Here is a 25,755-nt window from a genome sequence, read left to right on the forward strand (position 1 = left end):
CCACTAGTACAGTGGGTCTTTTATTGCAATGCCTGCTTTGGAGGCAAACTAAATTCATGCCCCTGAGTTCTGCATTACAGAGTTTTATTTGAATCAAGAAACAAAACAAGCATTATCAAGATCCAATGTTTTTTTTTAGAGCACAAAGAGGATTTGGGTGTGTTTCTCATGTGTTACTGAAACTGCAAATGAAAAATACTCAATGGGTTACTAATTAGTACATTGGTACAATTATTACACAAAGGCATGACAAAGTATGACCTGTGCTTACCTCCCTACAATGGCTCCCCGATAGTTGTATAATTGATTTGATCAAATCGTCTCTCCCTAAAATCTTTCTTTTTGTGCAAGCTTTAGGAAATGTATGATGCGCGACCTTGTACTTCTACAGTTTATTATATCTTTGTATTTGAATTTTATTGATTTTACGTCTTCCATGTTATTAACCTTTATCTTCACTTCATCTGCCATGTCTGATTTTCTTTTCTTTTATAAAGTATGTTACCACCTGGCTCAAGGATGGCAACAAGAAGGGAGGCCCCACACACAGAAATCTTAAGCAAAAGTAGTTTATTTAACTCAAACCAAGATAAATGTTAACTAACTAGTGGGATGTATACAATAGGAAAAGTATCAGTGTTAGCAGTGTATGGATGAGTTTAAAAATGGTGTATTGTGTGTTGTCGAGTGCATCAAAACAATAAAGGAAAAAGAGGCTGAGGGCCCTGCTGCAGGGCCAGGTGAGAGAGAGACACACCCCTAAAGGCAGTCCTTTTATCTGCTCTGGAAGCCCAGCACAGAACGGCAGGTACAGGCAGACGACCCTCCCAGCTCCACCTACATCTGCAAAAAACAGTCAGAGCATGTCAGACCACCCGGCAGAGTGGGAGGGGTCATCACAAGTACTAATGAAATGTTCAATATAAATACAGATTTTTCATAGCAACAATGACAACAACATGTCCTCCTTCAAGCTGAGCAGATCAGGGCCGTCTATTTTGTTTATGGCCTTAAAGGCCCCCACACACCGCCCAGACACAAACCAACAGCTAAATGCCTTTATCCGACCACTCCGTTGCCTCTCGTCTGACCCGTTCGGCAGAAAAGTTGCACTGAACACACCGCTTTGACGTGCTGCAAACACCACAGTAGCGTGTACGTTCTGCGCTTGCACGAGAGGCAATAAGCGGGTGGCGCTGGTGTTAAAGACGCTGGACTAGACGTTTATGCACACAACTCTCTTTACTTTCGATCAAAACGAAACTTAACTATTTCAGACAAAAACAGCTGCATACTAAACATGCAGCGAGGCATTACCAAACGAACACAGATTAATACGTCCTGAACGGACATAATAACAGCTAGTCTCATGCCAGTACTCCAAAACATGAAAACAAGAAATGACGGAATGGAAAACCAAAGCGCACACAGTATTCCGCCCCTCCCACACACCGCGCTGATTTGCTAGCACACCGCCAGTCAGAGAATCCAATGGCTCAGACGGCCAACAGCCAACCTCCTCAGACTTCGCATGTTGAATTGGAACAGACAACGTCCGCGCGGCTCCAAAAGCTTCCAACGCAGCTGAACACACCTAACAGATTTGTTCCCGACCTCGTCCGAGTCTCCCCAAATGTTTCAGACGTCCAACGGTTGGGCCAGTGTGTTCCTGCTATTGAGGGCTTCCATAGCTGTCTGAAGAGGACAGATAACTCTTCCATTTTTTTCCTTTCTACTGGAGCTTTATCAATGTTTGGACCTAATGTGAGATTGAATTTAATATTGTAATGTCTCACAAACAAAACAAGGTTTATTCATGAACACATGCTTGTCACGGGAGGGGCTGAATTGCAGCACCTCTGAAGAAAGCTAATTAGAGCTGATCAGCAACAGGTGTGCCACCTGCATGAGAGGTTTTTTTTTTTAGACCTAGTGTGTGGCACAGGTAGCATTTCCTCTTGGTGACTGATGCGATGGGAGCTATGTGGGCCTTCTTCATTTGTGTCCTGACTGTTTGGCTTGGCAACGGTCTCACATTTCATTCTATATAAAATGTTAATGGAGAACAGAAACTGTAAGAGTAAGTTAACATGATTTCAGGCAAAAACTTGACATACTAGGGGATGCTTTCGCATAACTTGATATGTGAAATTTCAGTTGTGACTGGTCTGTTATATCATGCAATCAAACAGCATGAACACTTGATTAACAGCAAGTGTGCTATCCATAGGGTCTTGTTTGCCAGTAAGTGGGACAAACAAAAGAAATGACCATGCGCTCCAGAGGAAGATGGAAGGTAAGAACATTTGTGCCCAAATCTTTTTGTTAGCTACTTTCTGAGACTAACATTATTTATTTTTGTACAAAAGATTGTCTCCCAATGAGCTCTCATTAAAGAAGGCCATTGCACTTCTCCAGTCAATGGAGTCCATGTTAGGGGAGCAAGAATCTAAAGAAGGTGAGCAGGTTCAGCAAAATCCTACTGGTAGAATGTATGTGGAGCCTTTTTCTTAGTCTCACAATGAGATTTTTCAGTTTAATGCGTTTGTCTGGTGTTGCAACAAAATGCCTAATTTTAATTAAGTTGCTTTGACATCATGGATCCACTGAGGGCCAAATGTTCTGTTGTGGCCAGTAAGTCTTTTGGTGTATCTGAAGTCTGTATCAATTTTTTTACTAAAAAAAAAAAAAAATCCAATTAGCTGAATTTCCACAGCAATGTGTCAGTGTAGAGAACATCACTCAATTCCTTTAAGTTGAATTGTTTTCGTTTATCAGCTCTTTCACTTTCAGTACAACTGGAAACCAATGATGTTGAAGCTCCAGTTGGTGCACGTGAAACCTGTACAGCTCAATACTGAGAAAGATGTCCCTGTAGGCAAGGCCATGAACAGCGCACCTTCACCTTCGCCTCTGGCGACGGCACCTTCAGCGTTACCTTCCCCGCAGGCGGCAGCGTGAGCAACAGCAGGGCCGACGACGGTGGCGGCAGCATAAACGACAACTACGGTGGCATGTTCGGTGGAAGTTTCCCCGGCATCTTTGGCGGCATCTCCGCCGGCAACGGGAACAGCGGCATCTCCGCTGGCAACGGCAAAGGAAACAGCGCATTTTCACCAGCAAAGGCGAGACGGCGGCATCATCGGCAACAATGGCATCTCCGCCGGCAATGGCATCGGCAACAACGGCATCTCCGCCGGCAACGGCATCGGCAACAGCGGCATCTCCGCCGGCAACGGCAAAGGGAACAGCGGCATCTCTGCCGGCAACGGCGGTATCTTTGCTAGCAATGGCGAGGGTAACGGGAATGGCGGCATGCTGTCAACGTCGAGGGCTACGCCGGCAGCAACCTCCTCCCCACTGGTTACGGCAACTTCGCAGGCAACAGCAGTGGCAGCAAATGCAGCAGCAGTGCGGCGGATGGCCGCAGCAGCTACAATGGCAGCAGTGTGGCCGACAGCCGCGGCAGATAAGACAAAAACACTGAGAAACTAAATGCTAGGACATTATGTAATAATTATAATCGTCGTGTTAGCTTTGTCTTTTTACTGTCTCACACACGAGCAAATACAGAAGTTGTTGTTTTTTGCGTTATGTGAATGGCAGGGGACATGCTCATTATGTGAAGGGGAAACAAAATTCAGCGACTTTGCTCACAAGAGGGTCAGTGTGTTTTACGTGCCTAAAATCTGCTCATGAGTTGTAGCGCACACACGGACTGCGGCCATACGTTCCTGGAGATTGCATAATCCCAGTGTAGGTCACCATCACCCATGAAAGGCTGATGAGTACACACAGGTGCAGAGCAGAATACGGTTCAACACATGTTCAACATGTTTATTTCTGTAATCATTACTAATGGAACCATTAGAGCTTTCATTGTATCGCATGTTTACACCACAGGGTATGAGGTACCATTTCTTGGTAGTTTTGCAGTTGCTGTTTGATGTCAAATCCAAACCCACAGAAAGTCTCAAAAACTTTACAGGGCTTCATCAACCCATCGTTACTACACAAATACTTTCTGGCTTAGGAGTGAGACATCTCGTCGCTTTCTCACCTGTTGAGAGTTGCACATGAGCAGTAATATCATAGCATCCTTAACTTAAACAGGCATCATAGCATTGCAAGTGTTGTGTTCTCATCACAGCCAATCGGAGCTGGAGCCCATAAAAACCTGTGACCACAGTCATAAGACTCAGGACTGAATGATTGTACCCTTTCTGACTAAAGACAAAAGCCAGATGTTAGTGGCGTTTTCCTGTGTGAAAGGGCAAGTTTTTATTGGTTCTGATCAGCTTTGATGGAAATATGACACCACATTGAATACAATAATTTCCACCACTTTTCTGGCAAATAACAGAAAGGCAAACTCATGTAATGGCAGTGGGAAAGGAGCCAACAGCCTTCTTTCAGCTGGTTTATCGTGCCTAAGAATAATAATAAACCTATGCATATGCATTTATTTTGGTGTAAAAGTGTTGTATGTCGTCATGTTGAAATATAAAACTCCAACCAAAACCCCGTAAAAATAGTAGCAATAGTGTTGTGGATGCTGCTCCTCTGTGGCATTAATCACACCTCGGATCAAACTTCAGCGTTCCTGCTCCTTGAGGCATTAATCACCTCTCATACAGCTTCAGCCATGAGGACTGCTGGACTGTGAATTGACAAGATATGGCTCATAATGTTGAATGGCTTAAAAAATATAATTGTAGCTGCTGGCAGAGCTACCTCCCTGTGATCCTATACATCAGCATTTTATTGGTACCCTACCTCTCTGAGAATTGGTGATACATCATTTGTGTCTGTCCACTTAATGTGTGTGTATCTATGTGTGTGTGTGTGTGTGTGTGTGTCACTCCCCCTCTATGGGCCCCACATGCAGCAGCAGCATGGGCCTGACTCAACCGATTCTCCACAGATTGTTTGCTACATCACTGCAGATGCAAAAAGCAGCATTATACTGTTATTTCTGTGGAGTGAGGCTGTAAATGAGTATGGACATTCTGAGGACATGATAATATGAGTCTATATATGAAAATCTTTCACAGGGAGAGTGCACAGGCACCAGCTTGGGCCTCTGGACCCTACACTGAATTGATCACCATTTTGTAATAGAGCAAAATGTAAATTTTGGTTGAGTCAGGGGAATTTTTTAAAGGAAACAAAGTTGCTCACCACTTAAACTTTAACATTGGCCAGCCATTGGTGAGTGATGGTAACTTTAAAAGACGATTTATTTAGTCAAGTGTTATATTTCAAGCAACCTAAATTTCCTCTATATACAGAGTGCATTAAAGTAGACCTATTACATCATTTCTTTCCTGTCCTTCAAAACAACGTCTCCTTTCATGCTTCTTGCGCATGTTAAAGATCTTGAATATTAAAAAAGTAAAAGTCTGCACCAGCAAAAGCTCCTATCTCCTACAGAAAACATTGCTCCTGAAATGCCTCGTCAGTAATTCCGTGACTAGCTTGGGTGGCAAGAGTTGATTTAACACGGCTACTTTGTTGTGAGTGGTGCTGGCTCAGGCGTGTGGGAGCTGACCAATCAGAGGAGACTGGGTATTCAGGATGTTTGGCCTTAAAGAGCCAGGAGCTAAAACAGAGTGTTTCAGACAGAGGGCAACTACAGAGCTGCAGCACTGGATGCTATGAGAAAACGGATGTGTTTTTTGAGCATTAAAGCATGTAAACCTATTCTAGTTACATCACCTTCCATTAGTGAGTGACGTTAGTAACTTTAAAAGAGGATTGTTTGGTTTGGTTGTGTGTTAAGTTTTAAATTTCCTACACAAATAGTGTACATTTACATTACATTATACATTTTGCATTCAATTTTTTTGGTTAGCTTTTCTGATTCTGTTCATGAGGGAACATCGAGGGTGCACAGATTCCCAAAATATAATTTAAAAATGCCATAAATGTACCTGAATCACCACCAGACTATACTGACAGATGGAGAAAGGGAGCTAATTAAAATATGGAAAGAATAACCAGGAAACAACAATCAGCCTGGAAAGAAAAAGTGGTCCCTGTTTTCCTGTTGACTCTGATCTCGGGCCAAATCTAACAGATGGAAGAATAGACAAGGTGCTGGCCTGCTGCACAGAAGGGAGGGATGTCTGGACAGGATTTAAGATCCATTCAGGTGAAAGGCACAGGGTCATCATCGGCTTGAGCCTATTGGGACACGCCTCTGAGATCACTATGACCACATTCCTCAAAATAGCCCGACTGGTCTGGAGCGTTCTGCAAACCCAGCTGGCCGAGCCCAACCCAGCAGAGATGTGGGACTGCAGAACAGTCGGACAGTCTCTTGAACAGGAATGACGGTTAGCTGCCTCTGCTGCAGGCCAAAGTGTCAGGATTAGCTGTGACTCCTTTAGCACAGCCCTAAATCTAATTAGGATATATGTCTCATCGCTACAGTTAGCCTGTAAGTTCCACCTCAACAACAACATTACTACATTCCCTTTGAGTTCTTCCATTTAATGCTACTTGTACTTATACCCCAGTCCGTTTCAGAGGAAAATATTCAATTGTTTACTCTCCTACATCATTTGACAGCGTCAGTTTCTAGTTAATTAGCAGATTCAGTTCAGTAATGGAAACTTAACTACATTCACAAAAGTCCCATATGTAAGATTAAAACCATGTAAACTGTTTTCTGGCTTCTGACAACAGACAAAAAACTGTTAAAGCCTTTTGTCATGTTTCAGATGACCAAAGAGACATTTCCCCTGTAAATTTCACAAATGAAGTCAAGGGAAGTCAACTTTTTTAGGGTGGCCAAAAATCACAAATCACAATGCCTCAGTGGGCTTTACAATCTGTACAATGTAGGACATCCTCTGTCCTTAGATCCTTTATTCAAGTAAGGAAAAAAACAAAACCCTTTGTAGCAGGGGGAGAAAAACATGGAAGGAACCTCAGGAAGAGCCACAGAGGAGGGACCCTTCTCTCAGACAAAACCAGACCAACACAAACACACCATACTGATTACAATAACAAAATATCTGATACAAGTAGATTACATAAAATATATGTGAAGAGTGTGGATCCAGGAGGACGACTGAGCTGGCCAAGGTGTCGCCAAGGGTTGTACGACCTGTTCTCCACTGTGGTGACCTCAAAGAGAGCAGGCCACACAAGATAATTACATAAAATTACATCAGAATTTCCACAGATTTCGACTTTTAAAACACTGTTAAATAGTTATTTTATAATGATATAAGAAGACTGTAAGACAGAAGTGAGCAATGATCACTAGACACAACACTCACTCTAACACTAACAACATGTATAAGAGGTAAAATGTGATAATATCTCCCCAAAGAACAGTAAAAATATGAGAGAAAGTATATATTTAAAAAAAAACTAAGACAGATTTGCACAGCAGAGCTTTGTTTTTTTCCCCTCTACACTCCCATCAATCATCTCACATTTATCTAGTTAGCCTGAGGAGGGGCCCCACCTGGACTAAACTACCTAACTGTATATAAAATACTCAACCAGCTACAGCACTAAAATGTTGACTTATAGTATCATACATGATAATATAATTCAAGTACATTTCTATACTTCTACTTACGTGAATTCGTGAATCTGAATGTAAGACTTTTACTATTTACATTGTTGTATCAGTACTTTCACTGAAGTAAAGGATCTGAACTCTTCTTCCGCCGGTGCAGACAATAAATGCAAATCATAGATTAGGAGCCTTCTAATCAGCGAGCTCATCCCATTTCGATCAGTCGCACCCGATCCACCTACGAAAAGCCCTTCTTTCATCTTCCACACCCTCTCTCAGCCAGCAGACTCTGCAGAGGCAGTTAACTGATTAATTTGGTTTATCCAACTTTGCTTTCTTCCTTCATGTGGCTTGCCTTGAGCCAGGGTAGTAATGGGATTACTTAAGAATAAACCACCCTAACAGCATGTAAGTAGTTCACATTAGCCTCGCCTTTACATGCTGCAACATAAAAGTGATACTTACACATTACGCATCCTTGATTACGGGATAATCCAATAATAATATGCATGAGCACTTTTACTCTTGGTACTTTTTTTTTTGTTGAATGAATGCCTTGTATGTGTATTGACTTTTACTTAAAACATCAGAGTACTTTCTCCACCACCGACTGAATGAGCATATTGTGCCTGTGGTGAACATTGGTGACGCTGTTAACACCAGGGAGCCTTTGACTATCTCCTTTAAAGCTATTTTCATAGATAATAACCATGGTATTACCCATGTTGTATAAATAGCTCTCTTATTTGGAGGGAAAACTTGGTGATAGCAACGTGGAAAACAATAATAATGTAGGCCCTTTATGTTGGCCACATCCTGTCAGCTGCATGTTTGTGCGGTGAGAGAGCATGATGGGAACGTGGCTCTCAAATAACTTAAAGCTGATTTAGCTCAGGGGGTACACTGAGAACTCTCCTTCTGGACTGAAACTTTGCATGTAACACCATTCAAATCGCCATAACGTGAGAGTACAATGCGAGAGTCAAGGGTTACCTCTATCATGACACACCAACCAAAGCAGTGTCATATCTGCAAGCAAACGCGGGAGGAGGAGGAGAATGCCGTTTCTGTAGCCGAATTGCATCGCATAGGGAAATAACGCTTTAAAGACGTTTATGAAAGGCATTTATTTCAGTTAGGCTCAAGTGGCTACGCCCTGTGGTAAACCACAAGCCTGTGTGTGTGTGTGTGCCTGTAACTGTAAGTGTGTTGGTGGCATCATACAAAGAAACAGAGTAGCCCGTCATATTTTGAAGGTTATTTCAAGAAAGAAGTGAACGAGGATGTCAAAATATGTGTCCAAGTAGGAGCATGGAAGCGAACAAAGTTTGTGCATGTGTTTGTGTGTGTGAGATTGCAGAATGCAGAGCCATTGACAGAAAGAGGAAGAGTAGGCAGATGCTGATTCTAAGCAGATTAGTGAAAAGGATGCGCACTGTTGTTTTATTACTGTGGAGCCAGCCACCGGTGCAGGGTTCGAGGGCGTTGGCAGACTTTAAATAACTGTCGACTTACATACGTTATAACCAACCCTCCCTCTGTGGCTTCCGTGTGTTCTTTTTCTTCTTTTTGTATAATACAAGCACACACCGTTACGTACAGTACATACGTGAGAGACAAAGAGTACTGAGTTGAACAGATGGCGACTGACATGTGCAAAGTTAATCCTGGTATTATGGGGGGGGAAAAAAAACAAACAAAGACAATCTCTATGAATAGAGCATGAATCAATTCTTACAGGAATGCATGTGGGAGCAACAAAACTCCAGCGCAAGTTTGATTTAACATCTCTGGCTGCACAGTCATCTCCAATACACCCGACTCACATAAACAGAACATCCGCACTGATCAGATTTGTTGTATTTTTGATTTGATTGTCTCCACCTTCCTCCGTCCTCTGCACTGCATCTGTGGGAAATAGCAACGCAAGAAGCAGTAAACCGATGCCGTGGATGAAGAAGTGGGGTCATGGAGAAACTAATGAGCAACACATGCGGTTATGTTGACAATGCAGCCAAACATTTATCCAGACATGAACTTTTGTTCATCTGCCGCAGTCTCTGGTTGTAAATGAGGCAAAAAAGATACTAGGTACAGTTCAAATCTGGAGCCAGAGGTGATCTGTAGTAGATAATAATAGAAAGGAGGACGTGAACACGAAGCAGTAGGGCTATATATGTGTGTGTACTAAGCAGCATTTGACCTGAGACATGGGTCAGCTAAGCAACTGCTCAGCGCCTCTCAGTGAATTACGCCACGAATACGTCTCTCAAAAATGTAAACCTTCTTGACACTAAGAGAACATCTGCGTTTATGTTCACCTGCTCTATCGTCCAGATAGTTTGGAAGGTTTTATGAGCCTGAGAGGTGTCGTCTCGCATCAAGGAGGAGTTTGTAATCACTGAACGCAGTAAAAACCTTAAAGGTATATAAGATTTTACACTGAATCAAACAAGCACAAGCAGATGATAACTTAACTTGCTATGGTTTAATTTTCTTAAAACTGTTTCTCCATTTCTCTGACTAAACTACAAATTGATTCACTATGAGCAGCATCTTGTCCAAACTGTGCCCCCAAGTGACTTCTGAGCCAGGCCTCAAGAGCAAAACAACAGTTACCAGCAATCAGACTCCCACAATCACACAACTATCAGTACTATAGCACCACCCAGTGTTCACTTACCAGCCAGTGAGCACAGCAACAAGATTCACGAGGCAAACCAAGGAGGGACCCAAAATCTGGAGGCACACCTGTAGTCAAATCTGTGCAAAATAGCCTCTTTAGCGGGTGTTATCTAATCACCCTGTTCACATTTATTATTATCTGCTAATGCCAAAAAGAAAATTAGGATTGAGAATCGGCTATGTTATTCGTGAATTTTTTTTTTTCAGCCTTTCTGCAGTGAAGCAAGAAATAACAAGGGAGACAAGACAGGACACAACTAGGTACATGAGGAAACGTAACAGGAGTCGCAGGTCGAGGGAGGACAAACACTGAATAGCAATCAGACTGCACAACACCACCACCACAGTATCTCCTTTCTCCACTGATTAAAGGACTCAACCACACACTTCATGTCACAAACACTGATTGTTCTCCAAATTGTTATTTTATTCTTTCCAATATCTCTTTATTATTGTCTCTATTTTTTGAGACTTACTCTTGTGCTGCTACTTACTTCCCTCTGTACTGCTGTATTACCTGCAAATTTCTCCAAAGGGGGATCGATAAAGGGACATGTTATCTTATCGATCCTATCTTAATACAGACAATGACAACAGCAACACACAAACAAAAAGAAAATACCAGGGTGTTTGCACTATGTACTGTATGCCAGAGAAATGTAATGGCAGTCTGTGTTTGTGGTTCCTGTGTGTGTGTAGGTGTTTGTTTTGTAAATATCTTGTGTTTTTCTATTTATTATCTGTTTAACTTTAGGCATATTTTTCTGATTCTTTTTCCTGCAGTGTTGCAAATATCTCAAGCTGTTGTAAAAAGTGAATGTCCCCGTTGTGGGATAAATAAAGCCAATCTTAATCTTAATCTTAATCAAGGCGGAATGGTTAGACACAGTTGGAAAAAGAAATATGGGGAAAAAAAGTCAAATAAAATATAGTATGTCCAGAAAATGTAAACAAATGTAAACAAATGTAAACGACAAAATAATAAATACATAGTGTAAGCTTAATAGGCAGGGTGGTGAAACATCACAAAATATGTATTAACAAAATGATTCAAGAATTCATTGCAAACTAAAAACAGCATTCTAGTTGGAGCGATGCTGAGAAAATAAGGTGATGTCACCAACCCCAGAAATGACAAAAGTGTCAAGTAGAGCGAGGGAGATCAAATACAGCTGATGCTTCTGACAATCCTGAGAGTTCATCAGTCAGTGAAGTGATCACCTGTGTGTCTGCACCATGAGTGTGTTACATATGCATATCAAGAAAGGAAAAATTAGCAAACATTGCCCTCTTGGCTTTGATCACGAGATAAGCAGATTGGATGTACTGACCCAGAAGTCGACCGGCGATTCTCCAAGCTGCTAATTCACTGTTTCGTTCTTGAAACTCAAAGACTGCCTGCAGACAGCTCGTGTGATCATTAAACAAAACAGCATGCAAACTGCGGGACATGCAGAGAGGTTGCTTTGTCACTGATCCTTTATCTGAAAGAGGTTTATGCAAGTTAGAGTAGCCCACGGCTCTGAGACCAAACAAACCAAGAGAGCCAGTTCACCACTCCTCGGAAACAAACCGGATCTATCCCCACTTTTAACATGAAGCTTACACCTGTACCTGACCCGCTAAAAGCAGACTAATGGCCCTGGCATCAGTCATGACCTACTATTGACACTTGGACATGACCTTTCAACTTGAACTCTCAGGTGTCTCTGCTTGTGTGAATATCTCAAATGAACTTCATATCCAAATAAATGCTTTTCTAAAAAATCTACTGGCACACGGTGACCCTGGGGCCCCTGAGACCCAGAGACCTTAGGGCCAGGCTTCAGATGCTAAATAAGCCAGGCTGGCTTTGTGTATGCCGATTTAATCAGTAGCTCACATTGTAAGGGATACACTGTTGATGATAGATGAATGTGTGTGCCCCTTTAAACGGCTCTCCTCCCCGTCTCCTTCCCACCGTGTCGCTCTCTTCCCCATTTCGCTGCTTTGTTTTCATTGTCGCTCTTTCTGATCATGGCTGCTCATTCTACCGAGGAACCGTTCCCCTTCCACGGGCTGCTCCCCAAGAAAGAAACCGGCGCCACGTCCTATCTCACTAGGTTCCCCGAGTACGATGGCCGGGGAGTGCTCATCGCTATCCTCGACACCGGCGTGGATCCCGGGGCCCCCGGCATGCAGGTAAATCTGACCGGCTGCCTTCACGTTAGCTACGAGCCAGCTACAAGCTAGCCAATGCTAAAGGCCCGACTCATTCACCCGATTTGTACACAGTCACCTAACGGAAATAGCTAGCTGGCGAGCTAGCTTGCTAGCATCGGCAGGCACACACAACAATTATGGCAGTTAGCATTGGAGATTGTATGACAACCTTAATAACAGAAAGTAAATGAAAGCAGACACTGTACCCTGTTGTCAGATTGTGTTTCGGTGCAAGACTAACTTATTTAGCTAATGGTAGCTGGTGGCATAGTTGCTAACATGTTAGCCTAGCAGCAAACTTAACAGCTGCATTTGGCCGCTTCTCTTTCCCCTCAACCTCCCCAATTAGTACACTTTGTCCTTTCAGTTGGTTAAACACGGTTTAGCCGATTTATCCAGATTGTTATTAGTAAAACTGTAGTATGGTCGGTTATTTGTTGGTAGGTGAGCCATAACTACATGTTAACTGCCAAGTCACACTGGAGTATAGTTAGTTAGCAACACAATGCTAACGCACAGTACGATATTAAAAAAACCTGCCTTACGGACATAATTGTGCGATTTAGAGTAATTGGCACATCTTTACACAAAACTGAGGTTATTTCTTATCAACCACATGCCAGCTTGCTTCAGTCGTGGTTTAAAGGGCAGAGATTGAATCTGACCCCTACAGTGTGTGTAAACAAATACGTGTAAGAGGAGCAGCTCTGTTACAAGGCACTGAAGTTTAAACTTCAAGATCATTTACACATTACTACTCAAACTTATCCAAAGTGACAGGTGATGATGCGAACACTGCTCCCTGGTTTGGTACAAGTTGCCAAACATGTACTTCACATTAATTCGACCCTTATTTTTTCTCAAGTGATTACAGTTGTTTTTTTTTTTTATTTATTTATTCATCATTTCATCTTTAGGTCACAACTGAGGGGAAGCCAAAGATCATCGACATCATCGATACAACAGGCAGCGGGGACGTGAACATGACCACAGTGGCAGAGCCTAAAGATGGGACAGTCGTCGGCCTCTCTGGGAGAACGCTCAAGGTCAGTAGACACCTTTTAATAGTGAGACCAATTAAAGAAAGTAAATGATTCACAGCTGTCACACAGGAAATAATCCTCTACACTTTTTGGGGGGTTTCGGTATGGCCCATTTTTACTCAAGCCATACTCGTGGAGATCATTGAACCCGTACTTGAAGCATTTTTCTTCATATTTGTCTCAACCGGTCTTTTTATGTCTTTCAGATCCCTCCTGCCTGGGTCAATCCATCTGGGAAGTATCGCATTGGAGTTAAAAATGGCTATGAGTTCTTCCCTAAGGCTCTTAAAGAAAGAATACAGGTAGGACGACATGACATTATTACTGTATTAGGTCTGGCACGGCTGTAATTTTGTTGCACAAGGACTGATAAACCCTCACAGAAGCTATGTGGTTGTGTGTCCTATCCATGCATCTAACAGCGTATCGCAGTGTTACTACTTAGTTCCTATCATGTAGATGATAAGAATGCAAGTGGTCTTACCCACAATCCTCTCCAGGTGTTAAAGGTACTTTGTTTACAATTTTATCTTATAGAAAGAACGAAAGGAGAAAATGTGGGACCCGGCGCACAGAGCAGCCCTTGCTGAGGTCTCTCGCAAAACAGAAGAGTTTGACCTCTCTCACCCTACACCCTCACAGGTCAGAACTACAAACTTGGGTTCTTTGTGTACCCATTAGTGTACACATTAACTTGCCAGTCATAGTAATGTTGTGTTTGCTACTCTGATTTCTCTGCCACTGTCTCTCTTACGTGTATCCTCCACCCCGCCCCCCCTTCTCAGATGGAGAAGTTGCAGAAAGAAGAGCTGCAGAGTCAGTCCGAGCTGCTGGCGTCACTAGAAAAGAAGTACAGTGACCCTGGTCCTGTATATGACTGTGTACTGTGGCATGATGGTGTCACGTGGAGGTAAGTCATACATGTATATTCTTTGTACACAACGTTTTTTAACTTTCATTCTCACTTTCTGCTACTATTTAATTAACCTTCACATTGGCTGTCGCTGTTTGTTCTCTATAGAGCTGTAGTCGACACTTCAGAGTGTGGAGAGCTGTCCCAGTGCACGGTGCTGAGCTCTTACAGAGAAATGCAAGAGTACGCCTCGTTAGGAAATGCTGAGATGCTGAACTACTCTGTAAATATTTATGACGAGGGAAACACACTCTGCATTGTTACCAGTGGAGGTAAGATTTCTCAAAGAATGCACAGAAAGGAAGATTAAACAATGTTCAGTGTAAGAGTGATTGGAGCTTCACCGCGATGTATTCTCCAGTGTAACTCGCCTGTGCGCTTTTAAAGGGGCTCATGGGACGCATGTAGCGAGCATTGCAGCAGGTTACTTCCCAGAGGAACCGGAGCGCAACGGTGTGGCCCCAGGTGCTCAAGTCCTGGCCCTGAAGATCGGCGACACTCGCCTCAGCACCATGGAAACAGGCACAGGACTCATCCGCGCGGTATATTGTCCAGACTCTGAAAAATACACGAGTAGTTCTCGTATTTTTTTGACAGCCTTTAATTTTCGTCTCTCTTTTTACTCGGCAGATGATTGAAGTCATCAACTACAAGTGTGACCTGGTTAACTATAGCTATGGGGAAGCCACCCACTGGCCCAATTCAGGGTAAGTATTACACCAGGGGAGGGGTTAGATTGTGTGGATTCGGCTAGTCTCTGATTTTTGTCCGTTTGACTTTCAGGAGGATTTGTGAGGTGATCACAGAGGCCGTGCAGAAGCACAATGTGATGTTTGTTTCAAGTGCAGGAAACAACGGCCCGTGCCTGTCCACAGTCGGCTGCCCGGGGGGAACCACCAGCAGTGTCATAGGTACAAACAGTGATGACAGGAGGGATTGTTTTTAAAACTTTCAATTCAGAATTGTACACCACAATTGTATACAGTTATTAGAGTTGTTCATATTGTTAAGACTTTTAAACATCCAATTATTTACTTTTCTCCATCACAAAAACAACTTGGCTCAAAATCCATGTAATCATCATAGTACGAAAAAAGCAAAACAAACAATAATGGCTGACTTTTCTTTATTCCCTCTCTCCTCTTTCCTTAGGAGTTGGAGCGTATGTGACTCCAGACATGATGGTTGCAGAGTACTCCCTGAGGGAGAAGCTGCCTCCAAACCAGTACACCTGGTCCTCCAGGGGTCCCAGCACAGACGGGGCCCTGGGGGTCAGCATCAGCGCCCCCGGTGGTGCCATCGCATCTGTACCCAACTGGACGCTTCGTGGTACCCAGCTAATGAATGGCACATCCATGTCATCTCCTAATGCCTGTGGAGGCATCGCACTCATCCTCTCAGGTGCGCCCGGCCTTGGGGGCTGATAATTGATGCATGGATATGTATGGAAGTGAGCACAAAAGCCAATTCTGATGTGTGGTTTTTGTGTGATAAAGGTCTGAAGCAGAACGGAATCAGTCCTTCTGTTCCTGCTGTGAGGAGAGCGCTGGAGAACACAGCTCTGAAGGTTGATGACATCGAGGTGTTTGCACAGGGCCACGGGATAATCCAGGTGGGTTGGCCATAGCTGCTTAAAGAAATACATTTTCTTTTCTGTTTCTTGTTTCAGTTTTAATCTTCTCCATTTGTTCCTCTCCAGGTGGATAAGGCATTAGACTACCTCACTCAACACGCCTCTTTGCCCACAAGCCATCTAGGCTTCTCAGTAAGTGTGGGATCACAGAAAGGCATCTACCTCAGGGACCCAGCTCAAATTCTTTCACCCTCAGACCACGGCGTAGGAATTGAACCCATCTTCCCAGAGAACACCGGTACTGATCAGCTTTAGCTGTGATGGCTTTTACAATTGATGTCTCTTTGATGCATTTTAATTGTTTTTTTTGTTTTTTATTTACACCACCTATCTTCTTCTATCCCAGGAAACTCTGAGCGAATCTCTTTACAGCTACACTTGGCGTTAACATGTGCCGCCCCGTGGGTCCAGTGTCCCTCCCATCTTGAGCTGATGAACCAGTGTCGTCATGTCAACGTCCGAATTGATCCTGTGGGACTGAGAGAGGGAGTACATTACACTGAGGTAGAGACGAGCAAGACAGAGGGCAGAAAGAAAAGATGAACATCGTTTCTCAGTCTGTTAATGTTGATCTGGTGTGACTAACACACTGGGCATGTGCTTCTGTTGTAGGTGTGTGGGTATGACACAGCAGCACCTTCTTGTGGCCCCCTGTTCAGAGTTCCTATCACAGTTATCATCCCGGCCAAGTAAGTTCTTACATCATATTGGTGTTTTACTTTTTCACTTTGGTCACTCTCTGTGGTTTATGTGGGTCTGACAGCTCTCTTGCTTTCTCTCTCATCTGACAGAGTGACAGATAATCGTAATCAGGAGGTTTGTTTCACAGACGTCCACTTCAGACCAGGACAAATCAGACGCCACTTCATCACCGTTCCTCAGGGTGCCTCCTGGGCAGGTCAGTGTCTTTGTGGGTTTAATCAGTGGTTTAGATTTCAAGTTTGTCCTCAGTTATTCGTGAAGTGTGTTCTCATCAGGGCTCAGCGCTGCTGTCTGTGTTTTTCAAAATTGATATGTGGGATCCCTCAATTCTCTCCTGTTTCTCACATCTCTCTCCTGCAGAGATCACACTGACCTCTCATTCAGGAGATGTGTCGTCAAAGTTTGTTCTCCATGCGGTGCACCTGGTCAAGCAAAGAGCGTACAGAGCGAACGAATTCTACAAGTTCTCTTCACTGTTGGAACGAGGCTCACTAACTGAGGCTTTCCCTGTGCTGGTATACACATTTCATTTATAAATTACATTTATATGACTGGGATAGTTTAACATATGCTGTTCTGTGCCCCCCTTAAGTGCCAGGAATGGAAGTCACATTATTTTGAAGACGTTTTATGTAAGTATGACAAAATGGTGGGTTCATGTCTGCCTGTTTTTGTGCCTCCTTTCCAGTCAGGTAGGATAGTAGAGTTGTGCATTGCACGCTGGTGGGCGAGCCTGGGTGATGTCACGGTGGATTACAGTATCTCCTTCCACGGACTCCACACTTCCCCTTCACCCCTGCACATAGTAAGAAGACCACAGATAAACAGATTTGTAAACTACAGCCCAGATAGTATAATTTCTCATTAACTCAAATTTTTTCTCTACCCAGCATGCCTCAGAGGGAGTGACTAGTTTCGACGTTACGTCGCCACTGAGGTACGAGGAGGTGTCCCCCACTATCACCCTCAAGTCTTGGGTTCAGCCTCTCAGGTAACTCTCTCTCTCTCTCTCTCTCTCTCTCTCTCTCTCTCTCTCTCTCTCTCTCTCTCTCTCTCTCTCTCTCTCTCTCTCTCTCTCTCTCTCTCTCTCACTCTCACTCTCACTCTCACTCGTGTTTTATGTTGTTCCACATCACTGCAGGTCATAGTTTGATCCCTCTTGTTGTTTCAGGCCTTTAAGTTCGAAGATAAAAGCTCTGGGAGCGAGGGATGTTCTGCCGAATAACAGACAACTCTACGAGATTGTCCTCACCTACAGTTTTCACCAGGTACCGCCAACACCATCAGCCCTTCACAGGAGAGGAAAATGCTGAATTGTCTTTGTTTCTTTTTGCATGAGTGTTCTAATATTTGGCTCTGTCCTCAGCCTAAGAGTGGGGAGGTGACCCCCAGCTGTCCCATGTTATGTGAGCTGCTGTATGAGTCAGAGTTTGATAGTCAGCTCTGGATGCTGTTTGATCAGAACAAGAGACTACTGGGCTCAGGGGATGCCTACCCACACCAGGTACACTCTTGATCCTACATGTTTTTCTTTCCCAGATGTCCATTTACAGCTGTGGTAGGAGGAAGGATTATGGATCAGTAGGATAAGTTCCTGGGTTGCGTGAGTTAACACATCTCCCCTTTGTCTGTTTTCCTTCTTCAGTATTCCCTTAAGCTGGAGAAGGGGGACTATACAGTACGTTTGCAGGTCCGCCACGAGCAGTCCAGCGAGCTGGAGCGCCTAAAGGACCTACCCTTTGTGGTTTCTCACCGTCTGTCCACCACACTCAGTCTTGATGTGTATGAGACTCATCGGGCTGCCCTCATGGCCAAGAAGAAGGCAAACTCTATCACCTTGTGCCCAGGCGCCACACAGCCCTTCTACACCACGTCCCTGCCAGACGACAAGTAAGTCCATCTGACTTTTCTCTTAAATTGTTCAAACATAAAGCAGGATTTATCATTCACAAAACCAAATAGCTTTACTTGGGCAGCAAAGGCCTCAGAGAAATAGAAATAAACTTTTAGTTTAACCCAGGGTTGTAATCACATTTCCAAATGCTGGGTTTCTGTGGCAGCTGGAAATTGTTGGAAATGCATGAATTTTTTGGATTTCAGATTAAGTGCTTAAAACTTAAAGGAGTCATCACCCGGAAATCGCAATTTCTCTCGTTAAATCATGCATATTGGTGTTGGACCTCTGTTGAAACTTGCCTGAAAAGCTGGAGTTTGAAAGTGGCTTATTTTTTTCGCTTTGGCTCTTTTTCTGAACAGGAATAGCGCACAGTAGTGCGCGTTCCTAAAGCACAAGATTTTGACTCTGCTCCAGTGGTGACGTTACCACAGGAGGCTACTTGCATATTAAGCATCGGCTCACAGCCGTCCTCAGCCAGACTTTCTGAGTGAGCACGCCGAATCTGCTTATTTCTCTGTCATTTTCACGCCATACATCGTCACCGCCAGCAAAACTCAGGTCTTACATGTAAAACACGAGTGTGAAAAGTAAGAAGGAAAAAACAAAGAATTTACCATTCAGAGACGTCCTGCTGTAAACGTGTCTCTTCCACCGTCTCTGCCTCTTCACTCTCCCGTTCGGTTTCCGACTCCGGCTCGTACATAAATGCCTGAATTCCGTAAGGTTCGTCATTTAGTGTGTGCGCCATGACAGCGGGCTGTTTATGTTGTGGAGTCTGTGTGCATGCAGGCTCGCCCCCCATTCCGGCTCTGTCCTTCCTGCGGCCAATCAACGCGCACCTCATTACATATTAATACAATGCACATCCGGACCGGTCAAAACCTCGCGCATAATCTCGCGTGAGAAAGTCGCGGTATGAAAAAGGGTCAGAACAAGCTCTATGTTTGATTTTTTTTTTTTTTTTTTTTTTTCTAATAAGTTTTAAGAATTGATCCAAAGCGATCCAAGAGGGACTGGATATGTAAAAAACCAGGTGATGACTCCTTTAATTGAAATTGCAACAGCAGTAATTTCATTTTTAATTGTTAAAAATGGCCTCATAGGAGTCTACTTCCAGACATGACACATTTTGAGACATGAAACTATTTTGTGTTTCCCATCACAAGTAACAATCGTGACATCTGATATATCGTATATTTCAATCTTCTTTGTCAATATCTACGATTAAAGGACCCTTTATCCAAGGAATTAAGCCCTGTTTAGCAAAAGCCTTCCTTAAATGAATATTTAATTATTTGGTGTATTCTCGTGATAAAATTGTGTTTAATGTTCCTGTCATTATTCTCTCTTTTGCTATCTTTCTCCCTTTTTTCTTTTCAGGATCCCAAAGGGGACGAGTCCAGGATGCTATCTCTCAGGCTCTCTGGTTGTCCCGAAGAGCGAGTATGGCAAGAAAGCAGTGAGTGGCTTTATTTGCTGTTGCCCTCTCTCCCCCAGAGCAGTACTCAGTCCTGCTCCTCAGGATCCAAAGTCACCGGAGTTGTCAGTTTCGCAATCCGTGTCCTTTTTGTATTATTGTGAGAAAACGTAACAAACTGCACTGCAGAATATGCTGCAATACATGGCCAGTGTGCCATGAAATTATGAAATTCACAAGTTAAATATGTGATATGGTCCTGAGGATCAGTGGTGAAGACCGGTGCTTCAGTGTTTATGGCTTTTCTGTACTTTGTTTTTCTCTCATCACCATCAGACCTGCACTGAATCTGCTCTGCTGCCTCTGTAATCTGTTGGAGTCTTTTGGTTTCTGCATGACTTTCTTTAAAATTCTTTTTCTCCTTCATTTACCTTTGGCCACTCTTATGCTGTCAGCCCAAAGACACAATTAGCTGACGCTTGTGCCATAACCTCTCAACACAAACACGAGGTCAAAATGACTCTTTGAGCCTACCTTGTTTTCACTTTAGACCTTCAAGAAAAACATTATTTAGAAACAAAACAAAGCAAGAGTTCTGTCTAAAAGGATTTTGCTTCTGGGCTGGGTATTAACTGACATTTTTCAGTCTTTAACCACCATACTTCTTTAACACCTTGCTTTGAGAAATTTGAGCTCTTTTTCGTCATAGCTTTTTTTGTTTCCATTTAACAAAAGAAGCCACAGTTTTAAAATGGTAAATTTCAAAACACAAAAAGCTGTACAGGAGCTTTTCCCAAAGTAAAAATGCTCTAAAATGGACAAAATATTGATTTCATTCTAAAACTATCCAATGAGATAATTAGTAATTTCCTTATTTGTGTGCTCCAGACACATTTTGGTCAGCACCAGAAATAGTATTTAGGGTTGATACCCAGCCCTAATGTTCACTGTTGTGTGGTAAAGGTTACATAAATCACAACTGGTAGGTGCTATGTATTCACTCAGAGGTATGTGTGTGTGAATAAACAACACGTTGATTTTGAGTGAAATGTTAATATAAAAAGGAACGGTGACCAATGTTTTACGTTTGACGCTTATTCTCGCTGCACGGGCTGCAGGTGCTCCTCTCGTTTTAACAGCTTTCATGTGTCCTCTGTTGAACTTTTAAAAATGTTTCTCAGTTTTGTTTCACATGACATTGTTTCAGACTTGTGTCTTGTTTGAGAACATGTGAGAATTTTAGCACCTTCATGCCAGATTCACTGTGAGCCGACTTGTTCTATTTTACTGTAGTTTTCAGTACTGAGAGAACGTGCAGTGTTTAACCCTTGTGGCAGAGCAGGTTGATGAGATTAGTTAGAAGACAGCGCAAGATCTGTTTTACCACTGTGCCATACATTAAAATGTGACAGGTAGGTGGATTAGAGTCTCTGAGTGAGGATGACAGATAAAATGAAGAAAGATCCTTTTTGGTGTGTTTGTGTTGTCTCTTCCTCATTGTGTGTTATTCTGACCACCAGGGGCAGGCCTCTGCAAAACGACAAGGAAAGTTTAAAAAGGTACTGGATGAGCTAGAAACACTGCAACAGAGCGTCCACTGCTCTCCTGCCATCAGGAAATGGCGTATTCCTTTCCTTAAAATGGGATCTGTTATATCTTCTTTATGTCAAAGCATGTTAATATTGCTGTACTGAAATATGCAATAATCTAGTCATAAAGGCTGTTTATTTTGATGTAGTAACTTTTCTGGTGGTCAGTAAATCCTAATATATCTATAAATATCAACATAAATTGATAATGAACGCTTCTTTAAATTTATAACTTGATATTGAAAAGCATTTTAAGAGAGTTAACCATAAGGAGTTTAAAGTCACAGGACATGACAATGGTAGGAAGAGGGTGAGAATTTGCTGATTCAGATCAGTAGAAGAGGTCATAGATTTTGTTGAATGCACCAGTTGTTGGTTTTTGACTAAACTATTTCTTTGTGTGTTCATACAGGATATCGTTCCAGTCGTCTACCACTTAATTCCCGCTCCAAACAAAACAAAGAACGGAGGGAAGGAGAAGGACAAGGATGGAGACAAAGAGAAAGATGTGAAGGACGAGTTTGCTGAAGCCATGAGAGACTTCAAGATCCAGTGGATGACAAAGTGAGTGCAGTAGCTTGTCTATTTAACACATTTCTTCATTTGCCTTACTCAGCTATTTGTCACATTCTTCTCTTCACTGTTCAGGTTGGACTCCAGCTCCATCTATGATGAACTGAGGGAAAACTTCTCAGAATACCTCCCGCTGCACGTGCAAAGGCTTCACCAGCTGGACTCTGAAAAGGTGATGGATGGAGGAAACTCTGACGGGATTCAGTTTAACATTTTATTTGTTCTAGAATGTGTAAACTATCCAACTATCTCTGTTCACAGTCTTTTTCTTTTTCTTCTCCTGTTTGTGTTTAGGAGCGTTTAAAACGTCTGAGAGAGGTAGAATCAGCAGCTGATATCGTCATCACCCAAATCGACCAGACCGCCCTGGCTGTTTACCTCACCATGAAGACAGACCCTCGGCCCGATGCGGCTTCTATCAAGACGTAGGTCACACTAATGTTTTAATACTAGAAATATGGACATTATTAGAGTCCTTCAGCCTGAATATTGAATTTGAAAGAGACAAGCAGGAGAAAAGGTGGGTTAACCAAGAAGAAGTAAATATCACCCATATTTATTTATTTATTTATTTATTTATTTTTTTAGGAAAGCCTGAGTGAATCATCAATGAACGTTGCTGGACTGAACCTTGAAGTGTTAATTCTGATTCATGTTCATTTCAGTGACATGGAGAAGCAGAAGTCGTCTCTGCTCGATGCTCTGTGTAGGAAGGGCTGCGCTCTGGCTGACCAGCTCCTGCTGCCCCCTGCGCCGCAGGACGGCGCCGTTTCTGTCGCCACGGGTCAAATGGCAGCAGAACAGGAAGTAGTGGAACAGGTGCCCAGCAGCTCTGATGACTCCCTGCAGAATGTGGCTAAAGCCCTGATGGACACATTCTGGGAGGTGCAGAAGTGGGCAGAGCTAACTGACTCCAAGGTGAGCAAAATGTATTTAGTTTTTCCATGGTAATGTGACCGTCAAGTCAGTTCAGTAGTCTGATGTAAATAAATCTGACATGTGAGATCAACTGATAGACTGGTAATATTCTATATTTTTCTTATTGTCCGTGAGCGACCAAAACCTGCAACGTATCCATCTTCCAGTACTGTCCGGAGTCACAAATAGAGTTTTATGTTCAAGAAAGGCTAAATGACTTGCATAACATTACATAATCTTAGGTGAAGAGAGCGCTAGTTTGGTTCTATTTTCACCCACTGAGTCATACACATATGTAGGAGTAGTGCGTTACAGCAGCAGTACCGTTTGTGTGGGACTGCCCTAAAATAAAGCAAAGTGCTGTTGTTCAAAGTAATGAAACAACATGTTACATAGTGCAACTGTTTGGCTCAGGAATGTGTTTTTTTATTAGTTTTCAGTTCAAGTCTGGAGGTCGGTAACACAGAGGAGGAACACAATATATCTGGCTTCAGCTACCTGTTGGTGGAAGGTTTCAGACTTTTCCCTCGATGAGTTAATGGTTACAAAATATAGAATAACATCAGACGTAGAATTTAATGCCCATACATGTTGTAATTCTCACACCCTTAGCAGTGAACATTGTAAATTCAGTCATACTGACCACACTGTCTGAAGACTGTATCTGTGCTTTCTTCTGGTTTCTTGCCTGAAAATCATAATTGGGTGTAGTTGCTGAATCCTAGCCACTTTGTATTAATCCAACAGTGTTAAGCTACATGGTTTTGCTTGTCTTCTGTCTTTTTCACTGCTCAGGTGTTGATGTTTTCATACAAACACGCTCTTGTGAACAAGATGTACGGCCGGGCCTTAAAATACGCCTCAAAGATGGTGGAGGAGAAGCCGAGCAAAGAGAACATGAGGAACTGCATCCAGGTAAGAGCTGTGGACATATTTTCCAGATTTTCTGCAGCTTGTTACAAACTGTATTACAAAAATTCAGGTTTGGTCCCTTGGAATAACCTCCTTAATTTTTTCTTTTTGTTTTCCAGCTTATGCGCCACCTCCGATGGACACACTGCGCCACCTTCAGCGAGAACTGGCTGCCTGTCATGTACCCAGCAGACTACACACCATTCTAGACACACACACACACACACACCACACACACACCACACATCACACACACTTGCATGAGCAGCATGGCCATACATGGTCCATTACATGGTAACTTCAGTATCATGTCCCTCAGGGTCACATGGTCTATGCATCTGGTTTTCAAACATAGATGTCGGTGAACGCCAAAACAAAGGACAACGCTGAGTGTGAGTGGTTTGATGCACTCGACACCTTACAAGGCGAATCCATCCTGTCTTTAGAAACTTTTGCCAAGGCTTGTTGATACCTTAGATTTCGCAGTTGAGTGTTGTCCTTCATTTTGGTGTTATCTGCATATTTAGAGGCTTTCACATGCACCCATCTTCAGCTGTCCGGACTCCATATCATATAAAAAAAACAAACTAATTCTCTCGTGTAAATACTAAATCAAGGGCCAGTGTGGACTCCAGGGATGCATCCCAAGTCTTCAAAAAAAAAACAAAAAAAACAACGAAAAACTGTTACCCCATTGACTCACTTTTAAAAAGCAGCACCAGAAGCAGCAGAGAAGTTCACAGCTGGCCGAAGAGGAGGACTCGCTGCTGCACAATGTTTGGACACATGAGAGCACACCTGATCCCTTGTTGTGGATGAGGCTTGGACAGAACTTAAAACCTTTTTTCCTTTCTTTTTTGACCGGATTGATACACATTTAGTCTCGTCTGTCTTTCTAAAGGCTTGTGCACACAGTCTCTAAACACAAAACAGTGTTGAGGTGCCTTCCTACATGTACCTTACCTTTTTCTGATAAGATGAAAAGTGGTGTGCGGGTTTGAAGCATGAGTCAATACTCAGCTGCTTGCAGTCATTTCACCCATCAGCCTTTTGTGTCAAACGTGGTTTTGAAGGCTCATATCGGCAGAAGGCTCATACGGTGTGTCCGTAATCAGAAGCCACAATTTTGGGCGTCTACTTACCTCCAAAAGGTGTTGGCCACCCACTTCTTACTCCTGATACCTGAGCAGCACATTTGACGACAATCTTAACAGACCTCACAAACATAACAGATGCAGTTGTGGGCAGCGGCCGGATGTTCCGAACAGATTTCATTGTAAAATGTTCCCACAGTGTTAGTCGTTTCTCTGCAGCATTCAGGATGTTGCATTTGTACACAGTGTCGTAAAAATAATGTACATACACACATAACATAAAAAAATATTAAGATGCAATAGGTATATAATACAAACATTATTCTAATTGATGTATTTTGCGTATATGCATGTCTTCTAGGATGTAAGGAAAACAATAGTTTTATTTGAAAGCAGATTTTAGTTTGTTTCAACTTGAAAGATTTTTAATCCCAAACAAGATTCTGACAATATCCACTGTTGTTCTTCTCATGAGTGTGTGTTTGTGAATGACTTTACATGTATTTGTGAGCATATTTTGTGTCCATGAAGATTTTCTTCCAACATAATCGAAATCATAGCCATTTAGACGCTGTGGATTGTGCAGTTTGTTTTTTGTTTTTCTTCAGATACCATATTTACTTTAATGGACCATGCCAGT

The 25,755-nt window shown here is 42.8% G+C and overlaps 1 protein-coding gene and 1 long non-coding RNA gene across 3 annotated transcripts in view; both read left to right on the forward strand.

The window, feature by feature from the left end:
• Nucleotides 1-1,832: 1,832 nt before the first annotated feature.
• On the forward strand, nt 1,833-4,465 carry LOC115579973 (uncharacterized). The gene is made up of 4 exons (XR_003983777.1): nt 1,833-2,080; nt 2,231-2,296; nt 2,370-2,458; nt 2,794-4,465. It is a non-coding gene; the product is annotated as an uncharacterized LOC115579973 (long non-coding RNA).
• Nucleotides 4,466-12,119: 7,654 nt separating this feature from the next.
• Nucleotides 12,120-25,755, forward strand: part of tpp2 (tripeptidyl peptidase 2) — a 15,407-nt gene continuing 1,771 nt past the window's right edge. Inside the window, exons 1-29 of one of the 2 annotated variants that reach the window (XM_030414175.1) lie at nt 12,120-12,403; nt 13,342-13,470; nt 13,674-13,769; nt 14,005-14,109; nt 14,253-14,377; nt 14,489-14,652; nt 14,768-14,922; nt 15,011-15,087; nt 15,164-15,291; nt 15,533-15,781; nt 15,877-15,992; nt 16,080-16,251; nt 16,360-16,517; nt 16,626-16,702; nt 16,805-16,911; nt 17,076-17,230; nt 17,404-17,520; nt 17,606-17,706; nt 17,887-17,983; nt 18,082-18,219; nt 18,361-18,605; nt 19,993-20,071; nt 21,550-21,588; nt 22,031-22,182; nt 22,267-22,363; nt 22,486-22,616; nt 22,857-23,109; nt 23,905-24,024; nt 24,141-25,755. The exon at nt 24,141-25,755 is cut by the window's right edge and continues 1,771 nt beyond it. In XM_030414175.1, the coding sequence (XP_030270035.1) occupies nt 12,239-12,403; nt 13,342-13,470; nt 13,674-13,769; nt 14,005-14,109; nt 14,253-14,377; nt 14,489-14,652; nt 14,768-14,922; nt 15,011-15,087; nt 15,164-15,291; nt 15,533-15,781; nt 15,877-15,992; nt 16,080-16,251; nt 16,360-16,517; nt 16,626-16,702; nt 16,805-16,911; nt 17,076-17,230; nt 17,404-17,520; nt 17,606-17,706; nt 17,887-17,983; nt 18,082-18,219; nt 18,361-18,605; nt 19,993-20,071; nt 21,550-21,588; nt 22,031-22,182; nt 22,267-22,363; nt 22,486-22,616; nt 22,857-23,109; nt 23,905-24,024; nt 24,141-24,230 (3,837 nt within the window). In that variant the 5' untranslated portion in view covers nt 12,120-12,238 and the 3' untranslated portion in view covers nt 24,231-25,755. The remainder of the gene's footprint in view (nt 12,404-13,341; nt 13,471-13,673; nt 13,770-14,004; nt 14,110-14,252; nt 14,378-14,488; nt 14,653-14,767; nt 14,923-15,010; nt 15,088-15,163; nt 15,292-15,532; nt 15,782-15,876; nt 15,993-16,079; nt 16,252-16,359; nt 16,518-16,625; nt 16,703-16,804; nt 16,912-17,075; nt 17,231-17,403; nt 17,521-17,605; nt 17,707-17,886; nt 17,984-18,081; nt 18,220-18,360; nt 18,606-19,992; nt 20,072-21,549; nt 21,589-22,030; nt 22,183-22,266; nt 22,364-22,485; nt 22,617-22,856; nt 23,110-23,904; nt 24,025-24,140) is intronic. The other variant, XM_030414177.1, reaches the window with a different exon arrangement.

This window comes from Sparus aurata, chromosome 4 (assembly GCF_900880675.1).
Source record: "Sparus aurata chromosome 4, fSpaAur1.1, whole genome shotgun sequence".
Lineage (NCBI taxonomy): Eukaryota > Metazoa > Chordata > Actinopteri > Spariformes > Sparidae > Sparus > Sparus aurata.